This window comes from Bos indicus, chromosome 9, assembly GCF_029378745.1.
Source record: "Bos indicus isolate NIAB-ARS_2022 breed Sahiwal x Tharparkar chromosome 9, NIAB-ARS_B.indTharparkar_mat_pri_1.0, whole genome shotgun sequence".
NCBI lineage: Eukaryota > Metazoa > Chordata > Mammalia > Artiodactyla > Bovidae > Bos > Bos indicus.
Window position 1 is genome coordinate 71042896 of NC_091768.1, and position 15545 is coordinate 71058440.

General features: G+C 40.6%; 2 protein-coding genes across 8 annotated transcripts in view; both read right to left on the bottom strand.

The window, feature by feature from the left end:
- The window catches only part of LOC109563551 (trace amine-associated receptor 1), a 30124-nt gene extending 21136 nt beyond the window's left edge, over window positions 1-8988 (bottom strand). For both annotated transcript variants that reach the window (XM_070796174.1, XM_070796175.1), the window contains exon 1: window positions 1339-8988. The gene's annotated coding sequence lies outside the window, so the exon portion shown is untranslated. The remainder of the gene's footprint in view (window positions 1-1338) is intronic.
- A 192-nt stretch (window positions 8989-9180) lies between these two features.
- The window catches only part of VNN1 (vanin 1), a 43492-nt gene continuing 37127 nt past the window's right edge, over window positions 9181-15545 (bottom strand). For 4 of the 6 annotated variants that reach the window (XM_070796170.1, XM_070796171.1, XM_070796173.1 and 1 more), the window contains 3 exons: window positions 12422-12592; window positions 11074-11208; window positions 9181-9351 (listed from right to left, as the gene is read on the bottom strand). In XM_070796170.1, coding sequence (XP_070652271.1) covers window positions 9316-9351; window positions 11074-11208; window positions 12422-12592 — 342 coding nt within the window. In that variant the 3' untranslated portion in view covers window positions 9181-9315. Of the gene's footprint in view, window positions 11209-12421; window positions 12593-15545 lie in introns of all 6 variants that reach the window. The other 2 variants (XM_019967452.2, XM_070796172.1) reach the window with 2 other exon arrangements.

A 15545-nucleotide genomic window follows, 5' to 3' on the forward strand; every position in this document is an offset into this window, starting at 1 on the left:
CTGGAGACTGGGGTTCAATCCCTGGGTCAGGAAGATCCCCTGGAGAAGGAAATGGCAACCCACTCCAGTATTCTTGCCTGGAGAATCCCATGGACAGAGGAGCCTGGTGGGCTACAGTCCACGGGGTCGCTATGAGTCAGACACGACTGAGCAACTTCACTTCTCACTTCAGTATCTAACTTCCACCCTGACACAAGGAGGCGAAGGTGGTCATTTATTTAGGTTCACTTGTTAACTTGTGCTGCAGGAGGGAGGAACACTGCAAACATACATCACTGGCGTGTGCGGGGAGTGCTCGCAGTGTCTGGGCCACACTGGGCTTGCTCACAGCATGTGTGTTTTCCCGTCCATACTGCTCAGGCTCCAGGTTGCTCTGCAGGGGAACTGTCTAAAGCGGGCCCTGGGTTGCGTGCACTTCCCAGATCTAAGCCGCTCAGGTGCAGGTTCTCGGGTGCTCCACAAAGACACAGACTCAGTTGGGCCTGCGTTTTGTGCCCTTCCCAGGTCTGAGCAGCTCAGGTGACCAGGTGCTTGGCGAGTGCACTCTCCCCAGGTGGGCAGTGCGTCTTATCACCTCCCTCCCCCCACAACCCCGTCCCAGCCGCTCAGTTTCCTGGGTGTACAGCGGAAGCACCTTCTCAGGTGTGCTGTGTGTCTCATTTGGGGAGCTTACCTCTGGCTGCGACTCTCCTGGCGATGTCAACTGTCCAGGATCCTAGGAAGACTTGTTTAGCAACTGGGAGCCTGCTCGAAGTTTGGTAGAGGATGCACCTTGCCTTCTGGCTCTGGCTGGTGCCTGCCTGCCTCCCTGCCTCCAGCGGGGGATGGGTGGGTCTGCTGCCAGCTAGCTCTCCTCTGGTAGTCGATCAGTCCTTTGTTCTGTGAGCAGGCCTGGCCGTTCCTTAGGTTAGAGCTTTTCACAGGAAAGTTCTCTCTCTCTCTCTCCTCTCTCTTTTTTTTCCTCTCTCTCTGGCTATCCCATGGTTTGGGTTGCTATATCATGTTAGCTCCCTCAGATTGCTCTCAGGGCATTCAGGCCCAGTCTTTACCTTAAGCAATGCAGCCCTGCCTCCCTGTTCAGCCCCCTGCTTGCTGATGTGAGTGTCTGGGCTGCTTCTCAGCTGGGAGTTGCAGTTAGACACATAATCTGTGGGTTTTATTAATTTATTTTTTTCTCCCAGTTATGTTGCCCTCTGAGATTCCAAAACTCCCCCACAGACCCACTGGTGAGAGGGTTTCCTGGTGTTTGGAATCTTCTCCTCTTTTATGACTCCCTCCCTGGGATGGGTCTCCATCCGTAACTCTTGTCTCTTTTTTATCTTATGTATTTTGTCTTACCTCCTTTTGAAGACAATGGGCTGCCTTTCTGGGTGCCTGGTGTCCTCTGCCAGTGTTCAGAAGTTGTTTTGTGGTATTTGCTCAGCGTTCAAATGATCTTTTGATGAATTTGTGGGGGAGACAGTGGTCCCCCTGTCCTATTCCTCTGCCATCTTGGATCGCCCCCAACACTTTGTGAAATAAAAGAAAATGTGCATTAAAATGTTTTTTAAACTACAAAATGCTGTACACAAAACATCAGTGATGCCTTTTACATACGCCTGGCAAGTACAGGTAAAAGTGCCTTTAGATCAATGAAAGATCAATGGAAAGTTTGAGCAACTATTGGTATTGGCTTGCAATTAACATATACATAGGATTGACAACAAAGTAATGGGGCAAGAGGCAAGAAGTATAGTGTAACTATAGATTAGAGAATAAAGGAAGGGTTAAAAACTTAACGTTCAAAAATGAAGATCATGGCATCCAGTCCCATCACTTCATGGCAAATAGATGGGGAAACAATGGAAACAGTGACAGACTTTATTTTCTTGGGCTCAAAATCACTGCAGATGTTGACTTCAGCCATGAAATTAAAAGACACTTGCTCCTTGGAAGAAAAGCTATGACCAACCTAGACAGCATATTAAAAAGCAGAGACACTACTTACTCTGCCAACAAAGGCCTATCTTAGTCAAAGCTGTGGTTTTTCCAGTAGTCATGTATGGAAGTGAGAGCTGGACTATAAAGAAAGCTGAGCACTGAAGAACTGATGCTTTTGAACTGTGGTATTGCAGAAGACTCTTGAGAGTCCCTTGGACTGCAAGGAGATGAAACCCGTCAATCCTAAAGGAAATCAGTCTTGAATATTCATTGGAAGGACTGATGCTGAAGCTGAAACTCTAATACTTTGGCCACCTGATGCAAAGAACTGACTCACTGGAAAACACCCTGATGTTGGGAAAGATTGAAGGCAGGAAGAGAAGGGGATGACAGAGAATAAGATGGTTGGATGGCCTCACCGACTTGATGGACATGAGTTAGAGAAAGTTGCAGGAGTTGGTTATGGACAGGGAAGCCTGGCATACTGCAATCCATGGGTTTCAAAGAGTCCCACGAGACTGAGTGACTGAATTGAACTGAACTAGCACTCTGGTGACTCACAGCAGACATTAATCATTTATTAAGTGATGTCTATATGGTAAAGTTGAAGATGAATGTAAGACACACATTTTTGAAGACTTTACATTCAGTGATAGACATAACTAGCATTAGCCACTATTTATAAATCTCTTCCCTTTCCTGGACATGCAGGGGAATTACACTTCCTATTTATTTAAATTTTTCGTGGCCATATGACTTTCTCTGGCCAATAAAATATGAGTGGAAATGGCAGGTATCACTCTGAGTGGAAGCATTTATAAGACATTGTACAATTTTTTCATGTTCTTTTCATGCTCTAGAAATTATGGGAGCACAGTTGATAAGGAAATGATACAAGGTGAAAAAAGCCTAGAGTTCTGATCTATGACGTAAAGGCTAGCTTCCCTAGAATAGACTCTGAATGAAGTAGACATAAAATTTTGCTTTGATGAGCCAGAATGCTTTTTATATTATTTATTACTGTACCATTCCCTAGTCTTTCCTGACTAAAATACATTCTAAAGAGAGAGAAAGTATAACACCATGAAAGAGTAAACCCCTCCCTCAGTATCCAAGGGGGATTGATTTCAGGATCTCCAGTGGATACTAAACTTCTCAAATGTCCAAGCCCCTTACACAAAATGGTTATTTGAATATAACCTATGCATATCCTCTAGTGCACTTTAAATCATCTGTAAATTGCTTATAATACCGAATACAATGTAAGTGGGTTTCCCAGGTGGTGCTAGTGGTAAAGAACCCTCCTGCCAATGAGGGACATGCAGGAGACTCAAGTTCAACCCTGGATAGGGAAGATCCCCTGGAGAAGGGAATGAAAACCCACTCCAGTATTCTTGCTTAGAGAAGCTCAAGGACAGAAGAGCTTGGCGGACTACAATCCATAGGGTTGCAAAGAGTTGGACACAACTGAAGTAACTTAGTCACACACATAATGTAAATGTTATGTAAACAGTTGCCAGCACATAGAAAATTCTGAAATTCTGAACTTTCTGAAAATTTTTTTCCAAATAATTTCAACCTGCGGTTGGTAGAGTCTGTGGGTACACTAACCACAGATACGAAGGGCCAACTTTACATATATTTGAGGCAAAAGGAGCTAGATGTTTTAGATTATCTTAACTACTTATTTTTGATTGACTTTGAATATATTATCCTCTCCAAGACTCAATGACACCTTGTAGAATGAAGGCAATAATGCTTATTTAAAGGATTGTTTCATGTGAGAAAGTGCCTGTTTTTAGTAGTAAGTTAATTCAAACAGGAAACCATTAGATTTAGGTGGTTCTAATACCTTAGAAACCTATGTGAGCAAATCAGAACCTAAGCCTGTAAGTGCCTCAAAAGTTAAAAAATCAAAATCTCAGTACAGTTCAGTTCAGTTCAGTTCAGTCACTCAGTCGTGTCTGACTCTGTGACCCCATGAATCGCAGCAAGCCAGGCCTCCCTATCCATCATCAACTCCTGGAGTTTACCCAAACTCATGTCCATCGAGTCGGTGATGCCATCCAGCCATCTCAACCTCTGTTGTCCCCTTCTCCCCCTGCTCCCAATCCCTCCCAGCATCAGGGTTTTTTCCAATGAGTCAACTCTTCGCATGAGGTGTCCAAAGTATTGGAGTTTCAGCTTCAACATCAGTCCTTCAATGAACACCCAGGACTGATCTCCTTTAGGATGGACTGATTGGATTTCCTTGCAGTCCAACAGACTCTCAATAGTCTTCTCCAACAACACAGTTCAAAAGCATCAATTCTTCGGTGCTCAGCTTTCTTCACAGTCCAACTCTCACATCCATACATGACCACTGGAAAAACCATAGCCTTGACTAGATGGACCTTTGTTGGTAAAGTAATATCTCTGCTTTTCAGTATGCTATCTATGTGGTCATAACTTTCCTTCCAAGGAGTAAGTGCCTTTTAATTTCATGGCTGCAATCACCATCTGCAGTGATTTTGGAGCCCCAAAAAACAAAGTCTGATATTGTTTCCACTGTTTCCCCAGATATTTCCTATGAAGTGATGGGACCAGATGCCATGATCTTAGTTTTCTGAATGTTGAGCTTTAAACCAACTTTTTAACTCTCCTCTTTCACTTTCTTTTTTTGTTGTTGTTGTTGTTGTTTCTTTGAATGTATTTTTTTATTTTTTTAATTTTATTATTATTATTATTTTTTACTTTACAATATTGTATTGGTTTTGCCATACATCAACATGTATCCTCTTTCACTTTCATCAAGAGGCTTTTTAGTTCCTCTTCACTTTCTGCCATAAGGGTGGTGTCATCTGCATATCTGAGGTGATTGATATTTCTCCCGGCAATCTTGATTCCAGCTTGTTGCTCTTCCAGCCCAGCATTTCTCATGATGTACTCTGCAGAGAAGTTAAATAAGCAGGGTGACAATATACAGCCTTGATGTACTCCTTTTCCTATTTGGAACCAGTCTGTTGGTCCATATCCAGTTTTAGCTGTTGCTTCCTGACTTGCATATAGGTTTCTCAAGTGGCAGGTCAGGTGGTCTGGTATTCCCATCTCTTGAAGAATTTCCCACAGTTTATTGTGATCCACACAGTCAAAGGCTTTGGCATAGTCAATAAAGCAGAAATAGATGTTTTTCTGGAACTCTTTTGCTTTTTCGATGATCCAGTGGATGTTGGCAATTTGATCTCTGGTTCCTCTGCCTTTTCTAAAACCAGCTGGAACATCTGGAAGTTCACGGTTCATGTACTGCTGAAGCCTGTCTTGGAGAATTTTGAGCATTACTTTACAAGCGTGTGAGATGAGTGCAAATGTACGGTAGTTTGAGCATTCTTCGGCATTGACTTTCTTTGGGATTGGAGTCCTGTGGCCACTGCTGAGTTTCCCAAATTTGCTGACATATTGAGTGCAGCACTTTCAGAGCATCATCTTTCAGGATTTGAAATCACTCAACTGGAATTCCATCACCTCCACTAGCTTTGTTCATAATGATGCTTTCTAAGGCCCACTTGACTTCACATTCCAGGATGTCTGGCTCTAGGTCAGTGATCACACCATCGTCATTATCTGGGTCGTCAAGCTCTTTTTTGTACAGTTCTTCTGTGTATTCTTGCTACCTCTTCTTAATATCTTCTGCTTCTGTTAGGTCCATACCATTTCTGTCCTTTGTCGAGCCCATCTTTGCATGAAATGTTCCCTTGGTATCTCTAATTTTCTTGAAGAGATCTCTAGTCTTTCCCATTCTGTTGTTTTCCTCTATTTCTTAGCACTGATCGCTGAGGATGGCTTTCTTACATTTCCTTGCTATTCTTTGGAACTCTGCATTCAGATGCTTATATCTTTCCTTTTCTCCTTTGCTTTTTGCTTCTCTTCTCTTCACAGCTATTTGTAAGGCCTCCCCAGACAGCCATTTTGCTTTTTTGCATTTCTTTTCCATGGGGATGGTCTTGATCCCTGTCTGCTGTAAAATGTCACGAACCTCTGTCCATAGTTCATCAGGCACTCTATCTATCAGATCTAGGCCCTTAAATCTATTTCTCACTTCCACTGTATAATCATAAGGGATTTGATTTAGGTTATACCTGAATGGTCTAGTGGTTATCCCTACTCTCTTCAATTTAAATCTGAATTTGGCAATAAGGAGTTCATGGTCTGAGCCACCGTCAGCTCCTGGTCTTGTTTTTGCTGACTGTATAGAGCTTCTCCCTCTTTGGCTGCAAAGAATATAATCAATCTGATTTCGGTGTTGACCATCTGGTGATGTCCATGTGTAGAGTCTTCGCTTGTATTGTTGGAAGAGGGTGTTTGCCATGACCAGTGTGTTCTCTTGGCAAAACTCTATTAGTCTTTGCCCTGCTTTATTCTGTACTCCAAGGCCAAATTTGCCTGTTACTCCAGGTGTGTCTTGACTTCCTACTTTTCATTCCAGTCCCCTATAATGAAAAGGACATCATTTTGGGGTGTTAGTTCTAAAAGTTGTGTAGATCTTCATAGAACCATTCAACTTCAACTTCTTCAGCATTACTGATTGGGACATAGGCTTGGATTACTGTGATATTGAATGGTTTGCCTTAGAAATGAACAGAGATCATTCTGTTGTTTTTGAGATTGCATCCAATTACTGAATTTCGGACTCTTTTGTTGACCATGCTGGCTACTCCATTTCTTCTAAGGGGTTCCTGCCCACAGTAGTAGAGATAATGGTCATCTGAATTAAATTCAGCCATTCCAGTCCATTTGAGTTTGCTGAGCCCTAGAATGTTGATGTTCACTCTTGCCATCTCCTGTTTGACCACTTCCAATTTGCCTTGATTCATGGACCTGACATTCCAGGTTCCTATGCAATATTGCTCTTTACAGCATCGGACCTTGCTTCTATCGCCAGTCACATCCATAACTGGGTATTGTTTTTTGCTTTAGCTCCATCCCTTCATTCTTTCTGGAATTATTTCTCCACTGATCTCCTGTAGCATATTGGGCACCTACAGACCCAGGGAGTTCCCCTTTCAGTATCCTATCATTTTGCCTTTTCATACTGTTCATGGGGTTCTCAAGGCAAGAATACTGAAGTGGTTTGCCATTCCCTTCTCCAGTGGACCACATTCTGTCAGACCTCTCCACCATGACCCGCCCGTCTTGGGTGGCCCCACATGACATGGCTTAGTTTTATTGTTAGACAAGTCTGTGGTCCGTGTGATCAGATTGGCTAGTTTTCTGTGATTATGGTTTCAGTGTGCTTGCCCTCTGATGCCCTCTAGCAACACCTACCATCTTACTTGAGTTTCTCTTACCTTGGACATGGGGTATCTCTTCACGGCTTCTCCAGTCAAGTGCAGCTGCTGTTCCTTACCTTGGATGCGGAGCATCTCCACTCAGCCCTCCTGTGCCCACGCAGCTGCCACTCCTTGGATGTGGGGTTGGTCCTCTCGGCCGCCTCAGCCAATTACAAACAGCCCACTAGACTTTCCCAAATAAGCCAATTACTTAAGTTATTGCCAATTAAATAGTTTCTTGCTTTGGATCTCCATCTTTCCTGTAAAAGTCTTGTCCCTAACTCCCGTCAGAGGACCTCTCCTAACCATTTTTGGTTTGGTGCTGCCCTATTCAAACTAATTTTTGCTCAAATTAACTCTTAGAATGTTTAACATGCCTCAGTTTATCTTTTAACAGTTCATGCTTGAAAATCTTCATTATTATTGTCATTATTGTTCAGTCTTCAGCAATAATAAAATACAGTTGAAATATTTTAAAAATAAACACAGCTCTTGTTGGTTCTACTACACATAGATGTCCTAATGCAATGGATGCTAAAGAGCTGTTATGGGCTGGAATATAGTAACTATCCTTTGAGAGTGTGAGGGGTGGGATATTCCCTGGCTCCAGAAAATAAGGGTGAGGGGCCATGCATTCCTGCTGGGGCATTTTTATTTTGCATTTGTTTATTTTTTCCCTTTTTGCAACTTTGAATTTTTTGGGAGATCAGAGATCAAGACAACATGGGAATATCCTTATCACAGTGAGCAGACCACATGCATTTTGAATTCTCTCCAAGGACTGACTACTCTTGGAATCTAGAAATTCTGTTTTATTTATGTTTTTATTTCTTTTAATTTTTATACAGATATATTCCTAGATCTAAGGAACATTTCCCCTTCAGTATCTTCTTCACCAACTTGAAAGTGAATACTTTTAGTAAAGGAAGAAAGAAAATACTATGGCAACATTTTGACAGTTTGGGGGATTTTTTATGAAAAAATATGAATTGAGATGGAGAAAATGTCCCTACCTTAAGCCCACACTAATCACTCTCTCCCAACTCCACTGGCTTCATTAAGTCTCTATTAAATAAGCCATTGAAGCAGCTGTCCCATCATCACAAAGATGCATTTAGTAAGGAATAAAGAAAAAGAGAAAGAGTTGGATGAAGAGAGTGACAGTCCATTGGTTCCTCCAGTCAGTGTTCTATGGCAGTTAGAATGTGTCTTCATGATCATAGTCTTCACATTCCAGAGCTATAGCTAGCTGCTTAACTGGCCCAGATCTTGGTCCTGGCATCTGGGTTCTATTCACCCAGCATCCTGTCTCAAACCCGCATGAAGAATCCCATCAGTCCAGGTCAACTGTTGTCAGCACACCACAAGACATGGAGTCCCATTGACCCTAACACCATTCATGTCCCCACGGGGTATGAACCAGATCAAGGAGCCCTTGCTTTCTCCAGCATCCATGCCCAGGAAATATTTGACTGTAGGAAATCTAAGTTTTCTAAGATTAAGCCAAAACCACAGTCCATAGTTAGGAAAGCTCACAAAGTCTTTAACCCTGGCCATTGAAATTTACCAAGTTCTGAACTATGACTAGAAAGAGAAGTACAGCAGCCAAGTGCTCCTGCCATGCCTGGAGGCTGAAGGAACATGAGACTGTGGAGCAGAAGAACTCAGACCTCCAAGTGCAAGTAGGCTTATTTTCCTGTAGGATAGCATTTTTGATTGTTGGCTTTTGAAGAGACACATAGTGTTTCCTGTTTGAGATCACCATACCCAAACAAACCTTTCTCCCATAAGCACTTTTCTAGAAGCACAAACAACACCGACTCACATTTTAATCTGCACCTGTGCCCACCTAGGTGCCCCTTCATAAGTGCTAGGGCCTCTGTGTATGGTCATTGGGTATATCTGTGTGTGTGCATGCAAATGTAGGAATGAACACGCGTCTTTTGCATTATCATCCATTATAAGAGGCTTCATTTTTAGTTTTTAAGGAAAGTGCCATATTTTTATTAAATTATGAAGAATCCTCATGGTTTTCCTCTGCTGCTTTTTTCTTTCCGCCTTCCCATTCAGCACTGTTTCACGTTAGACCTTATTTACTTTTCCATGCATCTGTCTTTGGATTGAGCTGTTGGTATCAAGTGAGCATCACAAATACTTTCAGCAGAAGAAATAAAAATTACAGTTAAAAAGCACATCAAAACTATCATTAAAAAATCTATATTCACTAAAGAAATCCAGAGTGAAAATAACCAGAGCTGGGTATGAATGTAGTAAATGGCATTTTTTTAGAGTAAATTCACTGCTGCAATGTTTAACTAAAAAAAAAAATCATTTAAAGACAATGTAGCAAATTTGTCACAGGAAAAAATATCAGACAGTATATTAATATGAGCAATTCTTAAATGATCTCCAGGAAAATTTAATAACTAGGAACTAAAAACTAACGCAACATTGTAAAGGAATTATACTTTCATTAAAATTGTTTAATTAAAAAATAAAATAAAAAATGTTATTTCTTTCAGAAATGTCAGTAAATACCAAATGCAACAAAAGACTATGATGTGGTATCTTAGAATGATTGAATATTAATCATGTTTATAAAATTATATTCACTTGTTTGGGATATTAGCCTATTAAACATATTTGGTCATAAGTTAATCAAGGTAATCTTTTTGTGATGTTAATATAACAGAAAGCAAATGAAAATATTTTGTTTCTCTTTCGGTGGAAGAATAAGAAAGACTCAAGGATAATTTGCCCTTATTGGTTTTCAATACTAAGATACATTGTTCTTTAATACTTTAGAGCAGGAGATGGCAATGTTTCTCTGTAAAGGTAGTAAATATTTTCAGCTTCTTTGGCCGTGTAGTCTATACAGTCTCCATCACAAATACTCAGTTCCACACTGCATCATGAAAAACACCATCAACAGTACTGAACTAATGAACATGGCTTTCTTCAATAACACTTTAGGTATGGAGACAGAAATTTGAATTTCAAATGATTTTCATGTGTCACAAAATATTAGTCTTCTTTTAATTTTCTTTTTCAAATCTTCATAAACCTGAAAACCTTTCTTAGCTCACAGGCCATTATGAAGCCAGATTTGATAAACATCTACTTTATAGTCACCCTATTAATTTGCTTACAGGTTGACAAGACAGGCAAAGCTCTAAATAGGCAGTCAATCACCACTGAAAAGCATATAAAAAATCTTCAGGCTCTCGAGTAGGTTTCTAGATGTAAGCTCGGCTGCTCTCTGGGATACATTAGTGCTAGCTATTCAAGCCACACCCAATTGGCTTTTGAGTTTCTTGACTTTCTAATCAAAATATACAGAGTGGCTGAACTATTAGAAAACATATGCACTTGAACCAATCAGGGATGATAGGAGTTTAGCAATAAATACATCACAATTGGTTTTCCTGTGACAGTCCCATAACATTGTAAAAGTGAACATATATACAATACTTACCATGAGCTGGGAAGTTGTCTAAGCACTTTAACTGTAGTAACTTATTTAATACTCACTAAAAAAAAAAAAAACAAACCTAACAGATGGGTATAACTGTTGTTCTTTTTCAAAATTTTATCACTTTATCTACTTTATATTGGCTGGTGTGTGTGTGTGTGTGTGTGTGTGTGTGTGTGTGTGTTTCTAAACAAGAGAAAAAAATGTATTAGCAATTCATTGATATGAATGATCATGAGCACTATTAGCAAAATCCCAGACACATTCTTCTTTTCATTTTTGTTATTTTTAAAATTATCCAAAATAAAAATAGAAAGTTTAAATATTCTACCAATATAATGAGTACACAATAAGTATTATAACTATGAACATTACCCTTAGCGCTTGTGTCGTGAGGTCTAATAAAGTATTTGGTGCACTATCCTTCTCATATAACCTTCCGAAGAGAGTCACTGTCAAAACAGGTCCAGATGTTGGCTTCAGGCTGAACAAGCGTCCATCATTCGATACCTAATTAAAACACAGGGAAGCTGACTGAGAATAACTTTCAGTTGTACAACCTCACAACACACTCTTAAAATTCAGTACAACTGGATGAAGAAACAATGAAAATAATGGCCATATTCTACTGCATCTGAAATACTTGAAAAGGTACAGAGAAAAATTGGAGCTATAGAATTGGTACTTACTGAAATGTCTGTATTCTACATCTTACAATTTACTCATCTGAGAAGGCATCCCATGAGTTAATAAACACAAAACAATGGATTTGAGAATGTATGAGAGAACTCTTGTTCGCTCAAGCAAGAAAGACTCCTCCAAAGGCTCAGGAGAGCTTGACTAAGGGGCGTTGAGCTGAGCTTCTGTCATCCCTCATACTCATCACAGCCTCCCTATCTGCCCACTGTCCTCAACTCCCCACAGTAACTGTTTGGACCAAGAAAGGGGAGGAAGAGTGGCACCTGCAGGTACAGTCAGTGGGAGAATGTGGCTGAACAGAACACTTGTGCAAGAAGAAATTACTTCTGGCGTATTCTTTTTAAAAGGGTTGCTTCTTGCCAGTTCAGCCACTATCCAATTCTTCAGCTTTTCTTTCTTTCCTTTTCTGGATGGTCACCCAGGGCCTTCGAACACACCATGAAAAGAATTCTTTTCAACTGTTCTAGGCCATCCCTCCCCTAAACAAGGAGGCTTCCTCTGGTAGGACTGGTCATGCAACTCTTCTCTAGTCTTCTTTCTACTTGATAGACCTTAAACAGTCCAGCCCACTCCCTGAAGTCCCCACAGTAAAATATATTTCTTTACACTAGTTATTCTCTAAAATAGGGGTCCCCAACCTCCAGGATCTAATGGCTGATGATCTGAGGTGGAAATGATGTAATAATAATAGAAATAAAGTGCACAGTGTCATGTGCTTTTTTGTTGTTGTTCAGTAGCATCCCAAAACCATCCCCCCTACTACCCCAATGGTCCATGGAGAAGTTGCCTTCCATGAAACCAGTCCCTGGTACCAAAAAGTTTGGGGATTGCTGCTCTAAAGGACTTTTAGACAAGAGATTCCACGTGCTCCATGTCCTTGATGAGCCCTAAGTCCAATTTTACTCTCTCCAAATGAAGATTTTCATGATATTTGCAAGCACTTGGACAGGTTTTCTATTCAAAAGATGCTTCTTCTTACATTAAATCATTAAATGATTTGTCAATATTAAGCAAAGGTTTGTACCTGAAATTCTCCAGGTGCAAGCTGAATTTCACTCAGCAACACCTCAGGGAAGACATACTGGGTTCCAAACGTGCCACTGAGGGAGAACATTTCAAACCTGGTGGAAGCAGTCTCAACTGAGTCACCACAAGTGTGTAAGTCTGTTGTTTTACACTTCAGCAGAGTACAAATCTAGGAACAGAATAAGAGAACAGTACGTTTAAAAACAGTTAAGTCTTAGGAAAGCCAATTGAAACACTCTCTTGATCTAGAAAAAAAAGTCTATGTCCTTTTGTTATATTGCTTCCTCATTAGACTAATCTGCTTCGTTGCTGACTATTACTGCAATTAGCAAAAAAGAAAAAAGGACTTCGAGCCCTAATGCTTTCTGTGTACATGGCAAGTCACTTCAGTTGTGTCTGACTCTTTGTGACCCTGTGGACCATAAGCCCACCAGGGTCCTCTGTCCATGGGATTTTCCAGGCAAGAATACTGGAGTGGATTGCTGTGCCCTCCTCTAGAGGATCTTCCTAACCCAGGGATCAAACCTTCATCTCTTACATCTATTTCTGCAATTCACTGTAAAAAGATTAAACCACATAAAGAAATCATAGGTCCTTGGTCTATAGCCATGAACAATTATACCTTACTGTTTTCAAGTTAGCCATGCTTTTAGAAATCAAGAGTGTTCAATTATTTTTAACAAGTTTAAACACTAGTTTAATTTCTATCTTATCACCTATTTCTAACAAAGAAGGAACTTTAAAGTTGTAGAGAACCCTAGAGTTGATCTAGAGACAATTCATGAACTGGCAGAGTCACATACCCTACACCTGAGCAAGGGCTGAAAGCGCTTTCGTTATCTGACTTAGTTACACTATACTACACTATATTACAAAGCTATCTGCGTGTAAATCTAAGTGTATGAATCATCTCACCATGTGGATGCAAAACCCCCAAAAGGAAGAACCTTCTTCACTTATCTCCATCTATACTGCATCTTCAAAATTTTACTCCAAGCTACCTTCATTTATGGCCTGACTAAAGCAATGTCCCTTAACTGGTCTTCCTCCTTCCATATTTGAAGTTGGAGAGCAAGTGTTTTCTAGCAAGTGTGTCAAGATGAGATACAAATAACTTTCACGTAAAGGTACATGAATACATGCTTCTATTTTTTTCCCTTGCAATCCTACTAAAACAAACATTATTATTATTGTGGAAGATCTGGACCCACAAGATTAGGAGAACAGGAGGAAGACAGACTATAGCAAAAGTTTAGAAGTTTGGGTGTTGACACAAAAATGGTAACTGAGGAAGCAACTCACATACCTATAAATAGACTATTGGATAAAAATATGTGGTACATATATACAAAGGAATATTTGGAAGGTTTGCTGCTAAGTTGTGTCCAGCTCTTCTGCAACCCCATGGACTGTAGCCTGCCAGTCTCTTCTGTGAATGGGATTTCCCAGGCAAGAATACTGGAGTGGGTTGCCATACCCTTCTCCAGGGGATCTTCCCAATCCAGGTATCGAAATGGAGACTCCTGAATTAGCATGGGGAAAGCCTAGAATCAACCTGTCTACACTGCAGAATAGGCTTCCTCGTGGCTCAGATGGTAAAGAGTCTGCCTGCGGTGCAGTTGGATCCCTGGGTCAGGAAGATGTCTTGGAGAAGGGAATAGTTACCCACTCCAGTATTCTTGCCTGGATAATTCCACGGAGCCTGGTGGTACAACCTATGAGGTTACAAAGAGCTGGACATGACTGAGTGACTTTCATTTTTGCATTCACACTGCAGAATACTCAAAAGATTCCATCCCCGGGAGTACTAGGTATCTCAGTAACTGAGAGTATGTTGGGGTGTTTAATGAAAGGAAAACTGGTAGGAAGTTGTTAAGGGTGCCTCAATGCTGAGTCTCCAGACATGGATGAGCAACGACCCTTCCCCAGTTCCATAAAAGATGGAACCTTTATTACCAGAGAGGGTAAAGCAGACAATGTTTAGATGGAGACTCTGAAAGACTTAGTAAGGGGATTTTTTGAATGAGTCATGCTGAATAGTGATACCATGCCCTTCTACCCTGCATTTCCCCAACTTGATTCTCTTGTTGTTCAGTCACCCAGTCATTTCCAACTCTTTGTGACCCCATGGGCTACAGCATGCCAGATCTCTCTGTCCCTCCCCATCTTCTGAAGTTTGCCCAAGTTCAGGTCCATTGCACTGATGATGCCATCTAGCCATCTCATCCTCTGACACCTTCTTCTCCTTTTGCCCTCAATCTTTCCCAGCTTCAGGGACTTTTACAATGAGTCAGCTGCTGACTCTCTACATTCTGTTAAAAAGGCATTTTTTCCTTCAGGAATAGGGTTTCCCAATAAATTACAGGACAGGAGTCCCAGTTAAATCTGAAGTTTAGGTAAACTAAAAATACCAAAACCAGTTTTTAGTATAAATATGTCCCAACTATTACCTGGGCATTTTTTTTTTAATCTGTGTTTATCTGAATTTTGAATTTACTGGGGCACCCTGTATTTTTATTTGCTAAATTAAGCAAACTTATTCAGTAAAGGAATTAGAAGAATTTTGAAATATGGGAAACTGAATCATCCCCAAAGGAAGTCTCTAAAGACATTTGCTTCAGGGATTCTTCTAGTAAAAAGCCCAGCTAGACTGTCCCCCCATGAAGCTTAAAGTTGGCAAGTATCAACCACATGCTCAGAGTTTTCAAACAGTTTCAGTTAAAAAGAAAGAAAAAAAAAAAAGGTCATCATACACGTGAAGAAATTTTCTAAATTTAGAATTTTAAATTTAAAAGCCTGTCTGACACCAGTGGTTTAGCTGAAGGATCACTGTTCAGCAATAATAACAGAGAGCTTCTTGGTTTTACTTGGAGCACTAAGCAACCTCCCAACACTAAGAAGAGACCTATGGCTGATCTCCTCAAGTGGAGTCAAGACTCTGGGGCAGGCAGAGAGGCAGATAAGACTGAGAGGGAAGGAGGGAAAAGAGAGGAAGAGTCGAAAGAATGCTGTCTTGTTTTATAATCATTTCTTTAAACCTAAAATAGATCATAAATAATAAAAAATAATATATCCCAATTTTTTTATTTTAAAAAGCAGTATGGCAATAAAATACCACACAT